Source organism: Thamnophis elegans, chromosome 12 (genome assembly GCF_009769535.1).
Source record: "Thamnophis elegans isolate rThaEle1 chromosome 12, rThaEle1.pri, whole genome shotgun sequence".
Lineage (NCBI taxonomy): Eukaryota > Metazoa > Chordata > Lepidosauria > Squamata > Colubridae > Thamnophis > Thamnophis elegans.
The window spans coordinates 48,299,807-48,314,885 of record NC_045552.1 but is presented as its reverse complement, the minus strand read 5'-3'; the positions used below and the strand labels follow the sequence as shown (position 1 = coordinate 48,314,885).

Sequence of the window (15,079 nt, the reverse complement as noted above, 5' to 3'; positions counted from 1 at the left end):
GTCTCACTGATGTAGAATAAATACAATTAGCTTTACTTATACATAGAATTCTGAAACTAGGGGTCAGGCACAAACAACCAGAATCACTCATGAACAGTCTCAAGCAGAAGTTGTTAAGTCATCTACGTTACAAGAAGGTCACCAGATTGACTGCATTCCCTTGGGAACGGTTAGATAAAATTTCAGGGATTCTGGGGGATGTCCTGCCTCTACCGCTTTCTGCAGTGCAAGGACTCCGAGCTTGAGCCTCTCTTAACACCTCCCTCCAGTCTAGCTGGAGATTCCACTACACCAGGAGATAGCAAATACCTTAGAAGACAAAGCAGCTGAATGGAAGGCCCACCACACGGATGCAATTATTAAGAATTCACAGATTTTCCAAGATGCTGGAGACAAGAAAGGCATCATTTCTCAAGATAGCCATAATTTTCAAACTACTATAGTAGCCTGAGAATTTACTCATTGACACATTTGGCTTAAATTCAGCTCAAATTCAGCTGGTTCAATTTTTTGCTCAGAGGAATGCTATCATTCATTCATTCATTCATTTAATATGTTTATAGGGGTACCCATCTACGTACCAAAGTACTATGAGCTGCAAACAAATAATAAAGTAATCGGAATAATTTCTAGGTTCCCAACTGGAATCTGAATTCAAAAACATGGTTCTTTTTGCTTGCTCTTTGTACCCTGTTATTCCTTAATTTAAAAAAAAGATAATCATTTGATAATAGCAATAACATTAATTTCAGTGCTTAAGAGGACTTCTGTGCTAAACATTATGTCCAGGCCAATCACAGAGTCGTTCAGCCCTAAGCAGTTCAGTATTAGTGCAAATGCTTGATCCTGGAAAAAGGTGTAGCTACTTTAAAGAGTTGCGGGCAGCTGCTATATACTGTTAAGTAGCCTTGAAGTACCTTTTTATGAAATTTAAAAAACTCATCCCATAAAAAACCATAGCAAGCTATTTCTATGGTTAACCAGGAAATCCATAGAGGGGTCTCCATGAAGTCATCATTAGCCGAGGTGGCGCAGTGGTTAGAGTGCAACACTGCAGGCTACTTCAGCTGACTGCCAGCTGTAGTTGGCAGTTCAAATCTCACCGGGTCAAAGTTGGCTCAGCTTCCATCCTTCTGAGGTGGGTAAAATGAGGACCCAGATTGTTGGGGGCAACAGGCTGACTGTAAACCACTTAGAGAGGGCTATAAAAGCACTATGGAGCGGTATATAAGTCTAAGTGTACTGCTATGGCTATCACGTCTTGAGTTCAACTCGAAACAAAAATTCCGCTTTTGTCTTGTGCAAACCCAGCCATCAGCATTGCAATTGCACCCCCATCGGACAGCAAAAAAAACCAAAACCCTAAGGTGCTTATCACAGTTCTCTGACTTAGATCAAAGTCAAATCTCTTACTGGTCATGTGACTGAGAGGAAACGGCTTGCTAACCTTACAGTTCCAATTAGCTGCCATCAGGGTTGCTAATTAGCGAACTCTTCTTCCAATAAGGCGGCAGCTAATCAGCCAGAAATTATGTGCTTGCATGCACCTGGGGAAGAGTCTGATTGGCCACGATGGCAGCTGAACCTTGGAAAGGAGTCAGACATTAAAGGCAAGATTTCAGATAGACAACCCACTGCAAAGCACAAGTCAGATCTCCACCTAAGCCATCAGGATGGGGGGGTCCTGCTGGAGCCAAAACTGAGGGGAGAGGAGAGGAGGGAGGGGAGAGGAAAGGAGAGGAGAGGAGAGGAGAGGAGAGAAGAGAAGAGAAGAGAAGAGAAGAGAAGAGACGATAGAGAGAAGGGAAGGGAAGGGAAGGGAAGAGAAGAGAAGAGACGATAGAGAGGAAGGGAAGGGAAGGGAAGGGAAGGGAAGGGAAGGGAAGGGAAGGGAAGAGAAGAGAAGAGAAGAGAAGAGAAGAGAAGAGAAGAGAAGATAGAGAGGAAGGGAAGGGAAATGAAGAGAAGGGAAGCTTCTGCAGACACATCACATGCACCAAGCCTGGAACATCTTCAAACGTGACCTTTTAAAGTAAAGACATCTTTGCCAAATCCCTTTAAGTCTAAGATTTATCCAGCATGCATTCGCTATGGAAAGCTGGTAAGAAATCAATTCAGAAAAGACTAAACAGATTAAGGAGTAAAAAGTTTTAAGATGCCATACCGTAACGCTAAGGCAGCAATCACCCCTCTCCAGAATGAGTGGGGTGGGTGTGTATTTTTGCTGGATTAAAAACACACCAGAGGATTAATAGCTGACATTTCAGACTACATCATTTTGGTGACACTCATTAGAATAATACTTCGACAATCTCCCTTTGCTGACATTCTTATCCTTTCTCTTTCTCTTGGTTTTATCCCTTAATATCTAAGGAAAGGTACTTAGAGACTGATCGGAACTTGTCATTCCACAGGCCCACAGATCCACCCTGCACAGCACAGGTATCGGTTCTCCAGAGCATCAACTGAGGTCCACTCTGGTTCTGTGGCAGCTCAAACACTAGAAATGCTGGACCCTAAAACTTATGAAAGAACCTAGAACAGGGGTCTCAAACTCAAGGCCTAGAGGCCGGATCTGGCTAACAGAGTACTTAGCTCAGGCCCATAGGGCCATCCTGGAAACAGCAAAGGACTTGCCTACAGTGCTTCTGCCAACAGAACAGAGTTCAGGAGGGCTGGCAGAGGGTTGCAGGAGGCTGTGGCAGCCAAAAAACTGAGCTTGGAAGCCTGTTTTCACTGGCCCTGGCCCAAGTGATGTCAAGCTGGCCATGCCCACCCTGGCCACACCTACCCCCCTCCTGAGGTCAAACACAAGCCTGATGCAGCCCTCAATGAAATTGAGTTGACATCCCTGACCTAGAAGATTGTCATTTTGTTAACTGAGTCCTTCCGCACCTTTAACATGATGCTCTCTTCCAACTGTATCAACCAACATCCTTTAGCAGCATGTCAAGGATCAACGACAACCTCTATTGATGTTGCTCTTGCATGAAAAAAATAAACCCTACATATCACTATGTAATTATTCCACTGAAGAGATCTAGATGCGCTTATATCTGCCCCTTATATCAGCCTAAAGAGGAGGTGTGCAGACCTAGCAGTTAAAATGCTGGTCTTGCTGATCAGAAGGTTGGCAGTTCGAGACCCAAATACTGTGTGACGGGGTGAGCTTCCATCCTTGCCCCAGCTCCTGTCAACATAGCAGTTTGAAAGCATGCAAATGCAAGTAGATGAATAGGTACCACTTTGGTGGGAAGGTAACTGCATTCCTTGCACTTCGGCATATAATTCTGCTAGCCACTAAACCATGGAGGTTTCTTTGGACAATACTGACTCCCTTGGCTAGGAAATTGAGATAAGCACTAATCCCTAGAGTTGGACAGAACTGGGCAAGAGAAACCCTTTCTTATACCAGCCTACCTTGAAACTCTTCTTTGGAGATGGGAAGAAGTACAAAAAGATTGTGAAGAAGCTTACGAACCACATAAAAAAAATAGAAAGTCTCTTTAGAAAATGGGGAAATCATCTGAGGATCCCAGCTTTCTCCCCAGGGTCATTTCAGAGAAAAGGTAGTAGGTGTATAATCTAGAGCCCAAGACTGGACAACCCCACAAAATGTATATTTGATGTGATCCTCAGGAAAAAGAGTTGTAATGGGATAGACCACCAGGTTCCTATTGTAATCATCAGTAACTGCTTGTACCATTCTCATTCTCGTTAGCAGGGGTGGGATTCAGCCGGTTCTTGCCAGTTCAGGCAAACTGAATGTTGAGTCTGTCATCTGCACCTTGATAACTGTCTGGTTTGGTTCTGCAACCCAACAAGACAGGTACAGACTTCAGAGGATAATCAGAACTGCAGAAAAAACAATTACTACCAACCTGCCTTCCATTGAGGACCTGTACACTACACAAGCCAAAAATAGGGCTGTGAAAATATCTACAGACCCCTCACATCCTGGACATAAATTGTTTCAACTCCTACCCTCCAAACGACGCTATAGGGCACTGCACACCAAGACAACTAGACACAAGGAAAGGTTTTTTTTCCCCCAAATGCCATCACCCTGCTAAACAACTAATTCCCTCTACGCTGTCAAACTATTTACTAAGTCTGCATTGCTATTACTATTAATCTTTTCATCGTTCCTATCACCCATCTCCTCCCACTTATCACTGTATGACTGTAACTTTGTTGTTTGTATCCTTACGATGTATATTGTTTTCTAGTATGATTTGATTGCTTATTTGTACACTATGACTATCAATAAGTGTTGTACCTTATGATTCATGATGAATATTTTTTCTTTTTTTCTTTATGTACACTGAGAGCATATGCACCAAAGACAAATTCCTTGTGTGTCTAATCACAATTGGCCAATAAAGAATTCTACTCTACTCTACTCTACTCTACTCTACTCTACTCTACTCTACTCTATATTAGTTGAATCCCACCACTGGATGTTAGTAACTCTTCTCTGCAAACCCCATGCAGGCTTTGTGATCTTCCCTTGGGCCATGACACAGTTGTGACAATAGGCATTTCTGAATTATCAGTATCATTGGAAAGTCTGGGTTCTTAGAAGCATTCGGTTTTGAAATAACTGTTCCCAAGGAAACACGTATCCTATACCCAATGAAGCAATCTATCAACATTCAGATGAGTTTGTTGGACAATGCTAGAACAAGATGTACAGCTGTTTGCTTCCTGCCTTTAGCCTGACTTCCAGCTCCCTGATGTCTTTTCCATTTCTGGATGCTTTGTTCTTTTGAACTTTTGATTTTCCTTCCCTTGTTCTTAAACTGAACTACCCTCGGAGAGTTGCGTTCCAACAGGGAACCTACCTTACTTCAACTTTTGCAGATCCGGGCGATACAGTTTTTCAGTCTATGACTGAAATCAAGTCTTGTTTGTTCAGTTCACTTGTGTCTTCTAGAAGCAGAACACTCCCACAAGGAGAGAAATCAATTCTTTGCGCTCCAAGCTCATTTTTCTCAAAGTATACTCAGATTTTTCTCTGCTTAAAGAGTTCCCCACCACCCTCAGATCTGAGCATCGTTTTCACCGTCCATTTCCCGTCATGATGGCTCCGGTGGAGAAAACCATGAATATAGTTTTCCTCCTGGAAGAAATCTTTATTGGAATACAAGAAAAAAAGACAACACAGGAGGCAATTTTCCCCTACTAGCAATTACCACCATGGTTAAAGATGATGAACTATCCTATTTACAAACACTTCCTTCGGAATGGACGCTACTTCTCATCTCCTACTTACAACCGTCATACTCTAAACACGCATGGGATTTTTTTAGGCAGGAGGATAATCAGATCTTCTGAAAGAGCAGAATGAATTCCACCAACCCATTAACAATAATTCCTCCCAGATGACCAACGCAACCTAATAGGAGTGCTGGGGAAGAGAAGGAAAAGTAGTTACTGCAATGCTAATTAAGACTGCCGCATTTGAACTAATTCATCAGTTCGAACAAATTGATGACGAAAACCAATTCTGATAGATTTCAAATTTGCCGCCAATTAATCAAGTTTATTCTTTTCCTGAATGGGCGTTTTTAGCAGCAGCGCCTTTAAAATAAATCAGAGTCAGAGCCCAGCACCAAACACAAACTCACTGTTCGGACCTAGGCTTCCCGAGAGCATGAAGCAAACTCCCTGTCCCGACAAAAAACCCTTTTATTAATTTACTGTGAATTCTGCTCATTCACCTCCAGCAAAGTCTTTCAAGGGAGAACTTATAGTCACAGACTTTATCTGGCTTGGAGAGCTGCCAGGCAGATATCTGCAAAATTTGGCACGGAGTCTCGGAGAGTCATGAACCAATTAAGTGAAGTAATTGTCTCCTGCAAACTCCACTCCCCTTTCGCTCCTCTTTTACTTCCTCTGGGAGGTGTGATTCATTTTCCATTTATGGCCTTACTCCCAAGTTGACCCCTCTTCTTTAGCTGTTCCCTTCGTCTGGCAACTCTGCGCATGCGCACACTGGAAACAGGCTCCAGCTGTTCGTCTGCCTCACTGATGTCTAACTCTGAAGGCAGCTGATAACTGGCATACGGCTCTGGACCCCTCTCTGCCTCCGGCACAAGAGCCCTCATCCGAGCCTTCCCCAGACTCCAGGACTGGCCCATGTTTCTCCCCAACCTCCTCACTGTCCGAATCTGCTGCCAGCTCTGCTGGCTGCTGGCGGGCCACAACCCTCACAATCCAACACATACACATCCATGCATGGCCCCACTGGCTCTATCAATCATGTTTGCTCTTAATCTCCTATTTTAAAGCTAAAACAAAACATTTTTTCCTTGTATTGAATATGAAAGGCTTGGGGAAAAGGCTTGGAAACTATCAGAAGAAATGTTAGCAATCCACTGTCAACTGGTAGAAGAGAAGTTCATGGATACCTTATCTCAGAAATGGCAGCTCACCCCAGATTGTAAAAATGTTCTGGGAAATAAAGAGTCAAAATACTTAATGAGGCTCCACCTTAATCAACTTGTTCATAAATGGGGTCTGGAGATCCTTGATGCGGTTTTCAAGATTCTATACCGTAGCTCTAATTCTTGCATTAAAATAATCGTTCAGAGGATCTTAAGCAACAGAAGAGAATATTTGTAGCTCAGAGTTGAACTGGCCTTGACGCTCTCTGAGCTTGGTTGTTATCTTGCCAATGTTTTATTATCCAACTGGGTAACATCAGAGCTAGCGTGAAATGTCTGCAAGAAAATAACCAAGCTTAGAGGGTACCAGGAACCCCACAAATCTTATCAGCGTTGCTTCCACCAACTGTTCCTTGCCGTCAGACCTTGAAACCAGCTTGACCTGTGTCATTTAGTTCTTGAATGCAATCCTTCTGGTAGACAAGAAAGTTTAGCCTCTAAATACAGGGAGTCCTCGATTTATGACTGCAATTGAGCCCACAATTTCAGTCTAAGCCATGAGAGTCATAAAACCGGTCGCCGCATGCCTCACTTTACCTGACTGCAGGGGGAAGGGTAGATATTAAAGCCTTGAATTCGGGTCATAAGTCCCATTTTCAGGCTTCATCATCAATGGTGGCTAAGCAACCGGCCATAATTTAAAAAGTACCTGTAATTACTAAGATGGGACACAGAAGAGAGGGTGCCATTTGTCAGAACAGAAGATGTTGAAAGGAATAAATGATGTGGAAGATCCAAGGAGCTATGCTTGGAAACTGCAAGCAACGTTCCTAGTTTTACAAAAACACAACAATTTATTATTACAGTCTCAGACCAGCAACCAGAACAAATAAAATCACTATAGATGATAGATAAATGATAGATAGATAGATAGATAGATAGATAGATAGATAGATAGATAGATAGATAGATAGACAGACAGACGATAGATAGATAGATGATAGATAGATAGATAGATAGATAGATAGATAGATAGATAGATGATAGATAGATAGATAGATAGATAGATAGATAGATAGATAGATAGATATACAGACGATAGATAGATGATAGATAGATAGATAGATAGATAGATAGATAGATAGATAGATAGATGAGATAGATAGATAGATAGATAGATGATAGATAGATAGATAGATAGATAGATAGATAGATAGATAGATAGATGATAGATAGATAGATAGATAGATAGATAGATAGATAGATAGATAGATAGATAGATATACACACACATACACATTTAAAACTTCTAGTGTAATAAACAACTAAAATCTATAATAAAAGTGTCAGTTATACATGGTATGATTATAAGATAGCTGCAATCCCTAAACTGGATAGCCTGTTGTAGGTTCAGCGCTAAAAGGGAAATGACTAAAATTGCCACAATTGTTATACAACATCGCTATGGTGGAAAAGACATGTCTTTGCGACGAATCCCCAGTACTGCTGCTGCGCAGAATCTGGCCACCCGCACTGTAATTATGGACTGTTCCTCCTTAAGCAGCCACTGGAGATAGGTAGTGTCGGGACGGCCTGGATACCAAGCAGTTATTGGCATTATATGGTTTTTTCCTAATCTCCGTATAAAAGGAACATCTAAGGAATATGTGACCCACAGTCTCCACCTCGCCTGAGCCACAGGGACAGAGTTTTTCCATGAATGGTATCCTTTTATGCTTGCTAGACAGGACAGCCGAAGGAACCACATGGCACTGTGCGAGTGAAAATGCTTTCTGGTGGTTTCCTGACTCCAACTAAGATAGCTGGCAGGAGCAACAACACACCAAGTTGCATCTAGAACATTCCTTGTTCCTAGTTATTTGTATCTCTACTTCACTTCATCTGCACCCAGGGTTCTACTCCCTAAAAATAAAGATACGCTAAACCCCAGCAACAAGTATAAGAACAAGATGCACTGAAACGTTGCCGGATTGCTGAAATTCTGACAAATCTCATACACTTCAGCCGCCCCTCCCTCACTCAGAATCGACGGGAGTTATAATCTAACACATTTTGCCAGATGGGACAAGAATATAAACAGTGCGTAATTCAACCATGCAAATTTAAAATCGCGGCAAACCCATGCTTATTCCCTTTTCGTGTATGGGCATATGGGTTAGAGCAGCCACCTACTGTGTGAATTAAATGGAAGATTTCCTGTGACAACCGAGATTAAATTGAGAAAGATTCCAAAGTATGTTGTAACCAAAAGCAGCGAGGAGTCTTCTGCTGTTTCAAAGATAAAAACTCGGAAGATTTACGTTGACACTGGGACCTTGGCCATTCCTTCTCTCTTGCTCTCTCAAAGTCACCGGCCTCAGTGTGTAACTGCAAGCACATTTAAAGGAGAGCCCGGAAAATGCGCAATCCAGGTTGGCAAACTGAATTTGAGTAAAAGAAAGATGGGATAAAATAAAGAAATGATGAAAGCAATCTGGGAAGTGCCTCGGGGTCTCAGAAAGAAATCCATTTGCTACCTCCAGCCTGGAATTGAAAGCAAGCAGCAGGGTGTCACCTCAAAGTGTCTTCAAAAAAATGTATCGGTTGATGGAATGATTATGATTCAGCCCAGAAAGCCAGATTAGAATTAAAGTAAAATGTGATGTGTTTAAAGAAATCCAAGCTTAGAAGGCATTAAAAAGTCAAGGAGGAAGAAAACTTCAAGCAGAGAGCAAGCTTCTTACAGCCTTCAAGCTCTTTGCACACATGGACCATTCATTTGCTTGGTTGCGCAAAAGAATCTTTGCTCACCCCATCAAACGGATAGAAGATGATGATATCTCTTTCAGACGTAACAACTTAGTATTGGTCTGGTGAAGCAAACACACACACACACCCAAAGCCCTTTTACACCACCACTAATTTTAGACTAGGACATTCAGAATTCCGTGGCCATCCTGATTGCTGGACTCCAAACCACATCTTTGGCATCCTTGGGACAACCATGACCTGGATGACTGAGAATCTCTACAGACTTTTAGCTATACAATTTGGGATGAACACCCTTTGAATAGTGTGGGAGTAGGGATGGATTTCCAGAGGAAAAAATTGCAGGCTACGGGAACCAGGAGTGCTACTCGAGTGACCCTGAGAACACAGATAGACCTCCAACTGGCCTCAGCGACCCGCTAAAAGGATGCAAAGGACCAGCTGCCTGCAAGGAGTATCAATCCTTCCATTCCCCACCATCCAGTCAGAGCTGAAGAAGCTTCTTGGGTGAGAAGTGAAATGTCTTTAAAAGAAAAGAAAACAAGAAAATCCAGTTGCCTCCTGGAAAAGCACCTTTGGGTCTAAACTACATCCTTCACAGCCATGGTGCTGAGACACATAAGAACAAAAGTTCCTTTAGGGTCAAAAGATTTTCAGCCCTTTTAAGTCATGGTGAGGTTGGTTGCTGAAGAAGCAGATACCAAGCCAATAAATCCATTTTTTCCAGAACTTTATTTAAAGATCTTGGAAGTGGAGGTATTGGATGGATACAACAAAGAAAGAAGAAGATTGAACTCTCGTTCCAATGCTAGAGATAATGACTAGTGAGATGTTAGTAATTATTATTATCAACACATCCCCAAGGGAACCCATTCATTTTCTCATTTACGCTTGAAAGAAACTGGGCAATAAACAAATTCTTTGAAAGAAGAGGAAATAGTTGAGTTCAAGAAGAATAGTAGATGGAGACATGGCATAGTACAAATGTCATTTTTCCTTGCCATTCCAACAGTTCTTCAAAAAAAATAGGTGTGGGATCAATCCGTTAGGAATTCCTTGTTTCCCATCTCTCGTCCTCCAAAGCAGAGAGCATTCTCCAGTTCCAACACTTTCATTTTATAGTTTTGTGCAGAGAAATAAACTTTGCAAGAATGTTTATGTTTATACACCACTCCTATGTATGAAGGAAGCATCGCTCAAGAGTGAGTCTGGGATTGGGTTGGGTTGGGTTGAGTTGAGTTTGCCTTTAAAAGCCAAAAGCAGTGAGGATTTTACTAAGATGTCAATTTTTTACTTTTTTTTACTTTGAGGAAGCTGTCTCCTCTGCCACTATCACCACCCCATCCCCAAACCAAGTGAGCAGATTTTGCCTAGAAAATAAGAAGCCGATGGGAATGAATTAAACAATTGGATTTTGATGCCCCCAAAATGCACCCAATGCCCCACCTACCTTTTTATTAAATGAGCTCGGCTGTTCACATAGTTGGAATCAAACGAGTAGTTTTCGGTCTGAAAGGAACGGAAGAAAACAGAGATGGTTACACACTTCGTTTGCTGGCAATTTGGAATAGCTAAGCCGGTTGGGACAAAAAAAATCATCAAGGGAAGTTAAATCAGGGCTTAGCCATGGGTCACCACCAATGTGGTTGTTTCAGGGCATCACATCCCAATGAAAGCCATGGAGAACACCAAAATCATTTGCTGCCTGTAACAGCAGAGGGTTCAGACTGTGTCATTGGTAATGAGATTAAGGTAATCCCTAAGGATTACTTCAGAGACAGTCTTCTCCCATTTGTTTCTATCCATCCAATTCAGGTGGGTAGACCGGACATGCTGAGGGATCCCATCAGCCAAGAATTGAAGGCAAATATACGTGTGCCAGGATAATGTTGCAGGATATAATCTGGGTTGGTCACCGGGATAGCACTAGCAATAGCACTTAGATTTATATACAGCTTTGCAGCCCTGTCTAAGCCATTTACAGAGACAACATACTGCCCCCAACAATATGGATCTTCATTTTAACCACCTCGGAAGGATGGAAAGCTGAGTCAACCTTGAGCCTGGGGAGATTCGAACTGCCAAATTGCAAGCAGTCAGCAGAAGTAGCCTGCAGTACTGCACTCTAACAGGAGGGAGGGAGGGAGGGAGGGAGGGAGGGAGGGAGGGAGGGAGGGAGGGAGGAAGGAAGGAAGGAAGGAAGGAAGGAAGGAAGGAAGGGCAATAGCAACAGCACTTAGACTTATATACCACTTCACAGTGCTTTGTAGCCCCCTCTAAGTGGTTTACAAAGTCTATTGCCCCCAACAATCCATGCCCTCATTTGACCCACCTCGGAAGGATGGAAGGCTGAGTTAACCTTGAGCCTGGTGAGATTTGAACTGCCAAATTGCAGGCAGCTGGCAGACAGCAGAAGTAGCCCGCAGTACTGCACTCTAACCCCTGCGCCACCACGGCTCATGGTGGGGGATCAGAGGTTTAGTCTTCAAAGGGATCAGAGGTTTGGTAGTCTTCAAAGGTTTCAGACTCCTGCTGGAGTCCACCATTAGTCCGAAAGCTCAGAAGACTAAAGTTCTGGTCATGGGGGATTGACTCAGATTGGATGCTGCAGCCAGGGAATGTTGGCTGGCGGGGAACGAGGAGATGTGCCTTCTCTGCAGTAGTCTCTACTTTCAGAAATATTCTCTCTTTGGATATCAGAATGACTCCAAACTTGTCAGCCTTTCATAAACACATGAAGACTAGATCGTGCGCCCGGGCCTGGATCCTTGAATCTGGCTGTATTGAATTCCAAAGCAGCTGTTTTTCTAAGTGCCAAAAATATTTACTCTGCAACATTTTAATCATTTTTATAGTTTTTATGATGTACACTGCCCAGAGGCACTTGACAAAATGGCGGCTGCGGAAATCAATATGTAGAGCTGTGGCGCAGTTAACAGTATCCCACCACCCGTTTCCCTCTTCAACGGGCAACCAGTTGTAACCAAATCATACAATCTGCTCTTTTTTTCTCCTGGCTGATTGTTTTTAAGAGCTATAGTACAGAGAACAGTGTCTACACTTGCTTTCCCCCCCCTCTCTTCTCCCCTTCCTTATTTTTTTCTCCTAGGTAAGTCTGTAAGCCTGACCTTTGGCAAAATACATACGTTGGTGAAACTTTTTGGTTCAAGGCAGACATAAAACGGTTCATAATGAATCATTACAGTCAGCCACACTGTTTCGCCCTCCCCAGGCTCCAAGAAAGCCATGCACACATGCACGGAGCAGCGGGACACACACACACACACACACATGCGCAGGGGGCAGGGCATGGGAGGGGCATTAAACTATGGGATGGGCACGCGTGCTTTTTGGCACCCAAGGCAAAAAAGGTTTGCCATCACTGATGTAGGTAGTGAATTCCACCAGCTGGCTGATTTCCTTGCTTCTCTACGACTTACATTTCGGCCCTGCTCTTCTTGGAGGACAGCTTCACAAGAATGGCTAGACCAGCGGACCAAATTCACATTGCAAAATTTAGGACCGTGTGGTCTTTCAGTCTGGCTAGGTATTGTGGAGTTGAGTCCTACCAACTCTGGAAGTCATTAGAGTTGAGAAGCAGCAATAGTGCTTAGTGCTGCCCCTTAGTGCTTTATGGTACTTTCTGGGTCAGCATATTGCCCCCAGCATATTTGGGTCCTCATTTTACCAACTTTGGAAGGACAGAACGTTGAGCCCCATCAGAATCGAACTTCAGACTGTGGGTAGAATTAGCCTACGATGCTGCATTCTAGCCACTGCATCACAGAAATGATGTGTCAGACTGCAAAGAAGCAAGCTGTGTGAGGAACAAAGAATAGGAACCACACATTAAGTTCCTGTGTTGATTTATTACTCATGCCTATACACAAGAATTTAGTCAACTAACACTGAGCACTAAATTGGCACTAGATAAAAATCAACGGAATTCAAGAGGGGTTGGACTTTGGCCATTAGTGGGAGCATAATCATTCTAGGCTGATTCCCTGCTTGATTCCACCCACCCCTAGGCTCTGTCTCTTCTTCTCCTACATGTTGTTTGTTGATGTGTTCCTCTTGCAGTTTTAGAAGATGGTGGGGGAGGGAGAGCATGGACTAGGAGGTCCTCCAAGTTCCCCATGCTTACGTTGGGTGGGATTCATTACAACCCTTTGCCAAGGGAAGGCATATCTGGCAGCTATCTCCAAAGCAGAAATGAGGAGACCATTAATCTAAGTTAAATGGAGCATCCAAACTCCTACACCATTTGGGGGGAAATGTGCCAAAGTTTATGGTTTGCATTTCTCGGGCTAATCTGTCTCACTGATGGTTGTATTTAGCGCCTGCAATTAAAGTGGGAGATAAATCATGGGAAATAAATACATTACACAAAGAAAGCAACCCGCTCCTGGCATTCATGCTGGGATGAAGAAAAACGACAATTCTTATGGGAATTTTTGCCCATTTGAAACAAGGACAGGCCTTTGTTCCTTTGGTCAATGGCCATATTCTTCTAGAAAGTGAATTTGTAGATGGGGTCAAGATCAGGAATAGGTAGAATCCAAGCCAAAAGTGGGTGGAGCCACCAACTGTCTTTCATTTGGCCACTTCCCCGCCCCCTTCTTTTTATTTATTGCACTTGATAATTGGCATCTATTTATGACAGTTAAATAGTCTTGGGAATATTCTGGTCATCATTTGTAACCTTCCCAGCTGGATTCCAATAAGCAAAGTCAATGGGGAGTAGAGTAGAGTAGAGTAGAGTAGAGTAGAGTAGAGTAGAGTAGAATAAATAGCAAAGTAGAATAATAGCAAGGTAGAGTAATAGCAGGGTAGGATAGGGTAGAGTAGAGTAGAGTAAGAGGAATATAATAGAATAGATTAGAATAGAATAGAATAGAATAGAATAGTTGGAAGGGACATTAAGAGGTCTTCTACTCCAACCCCCTGCTCAGGCAGGTAACCCTATACCATTTCAATCTCTTCTTAAAAACGTCCAGAATTGGAGCAGAAACAGATTCACCTAATGGCCATATGATTGAATTAACCACAGCAGTAATTCACTTACCAACTGTGGCAAAAAGGTCATCACAAAAAGGTCATCAAATGCGGTCAAACTCATTTAACAACTGCCTTGCTTAGCAATGAAAATTCTGAGCTCAACTCAAAATGTCCTTACGTAAAAGATTCCTTGTAACAAGATGCCAGGCCTGTATTTAAGGGCCGCCTAAGACATATCTGAATCCAGCTTCCTAACCCTCTTCTTTTCCGCCTTAACTCTTGCAGGAAAATATGTATTACCTTAAGGCAAGGAGCTTTTAAAGAGGCAAAGAGATGAAGGTTTGTGCAGTCCCTCAGAAAGGAGAACAATGGAAGGGCCACCTAACCAAGAAAGCATTGCTAAGCGTTTGATGGGTGCAAGTGGTTATGAATACATTGAGGATCCGTGTAGTCGGAAAAGTTAAGGACATATCTCAAAAGGAAGGAAATACTTGATCACAACAGATTGTGCATCGTATCTGCCAAAGCTAATTTTCATAAACAGAAGTTGGTTCAGAACAGCCTCTATAAGTTACACCTACTGAAATACGTTATACTTCACCAAAGTGGAGGAGGTCATTTTAATGGAAAGCTTCCCCCCCCTCCCACCCAAAGAAAATCTGATGGAAGATTTCCTGTTCTTATTTGCTTCCATCTTAATGGACGCATGTGCACATGTTCTCATTGTTTCTTATCAACGATCACATCTCCAGTTACATCCTACCTTGCTTTGGAAACAGCAGTCAAAATTACAAACACAAATGGCGCCCTTTTACATTTACATAAAGACTACAGGAATGAAGTGTGAATTCACTTCTAGGTTCTAGAAATTCCTTCTTTCTGCACACGTAATGCAGTTACTACGCAATGGTTTTCCCACTTGC

General features: G+C 42.7%; 1 protein-coding gene across 1 annotated transcript in view; it reads right to left on the bottom strand.

Annotated features, from left to right (window-relative positions):
- Positions 1-15,079, bottom strand: part of PCDH19 (protocadherin 19) — a 144,187-nt gene that overhangs the window by 57,330 nt on the left and 71,778 nt on the right. Inside the window, exon 3 of the mRNA XM_032228545.1 lies at positions 10,609-10,667. Within this exon, the coding sequence (XP_032084436.1) occupies positions 10,609-10,667 (59 nt within the window). The remainder of the gene's footprint in view (positions 1-10,608; positions 10,668-15,079) is intronic.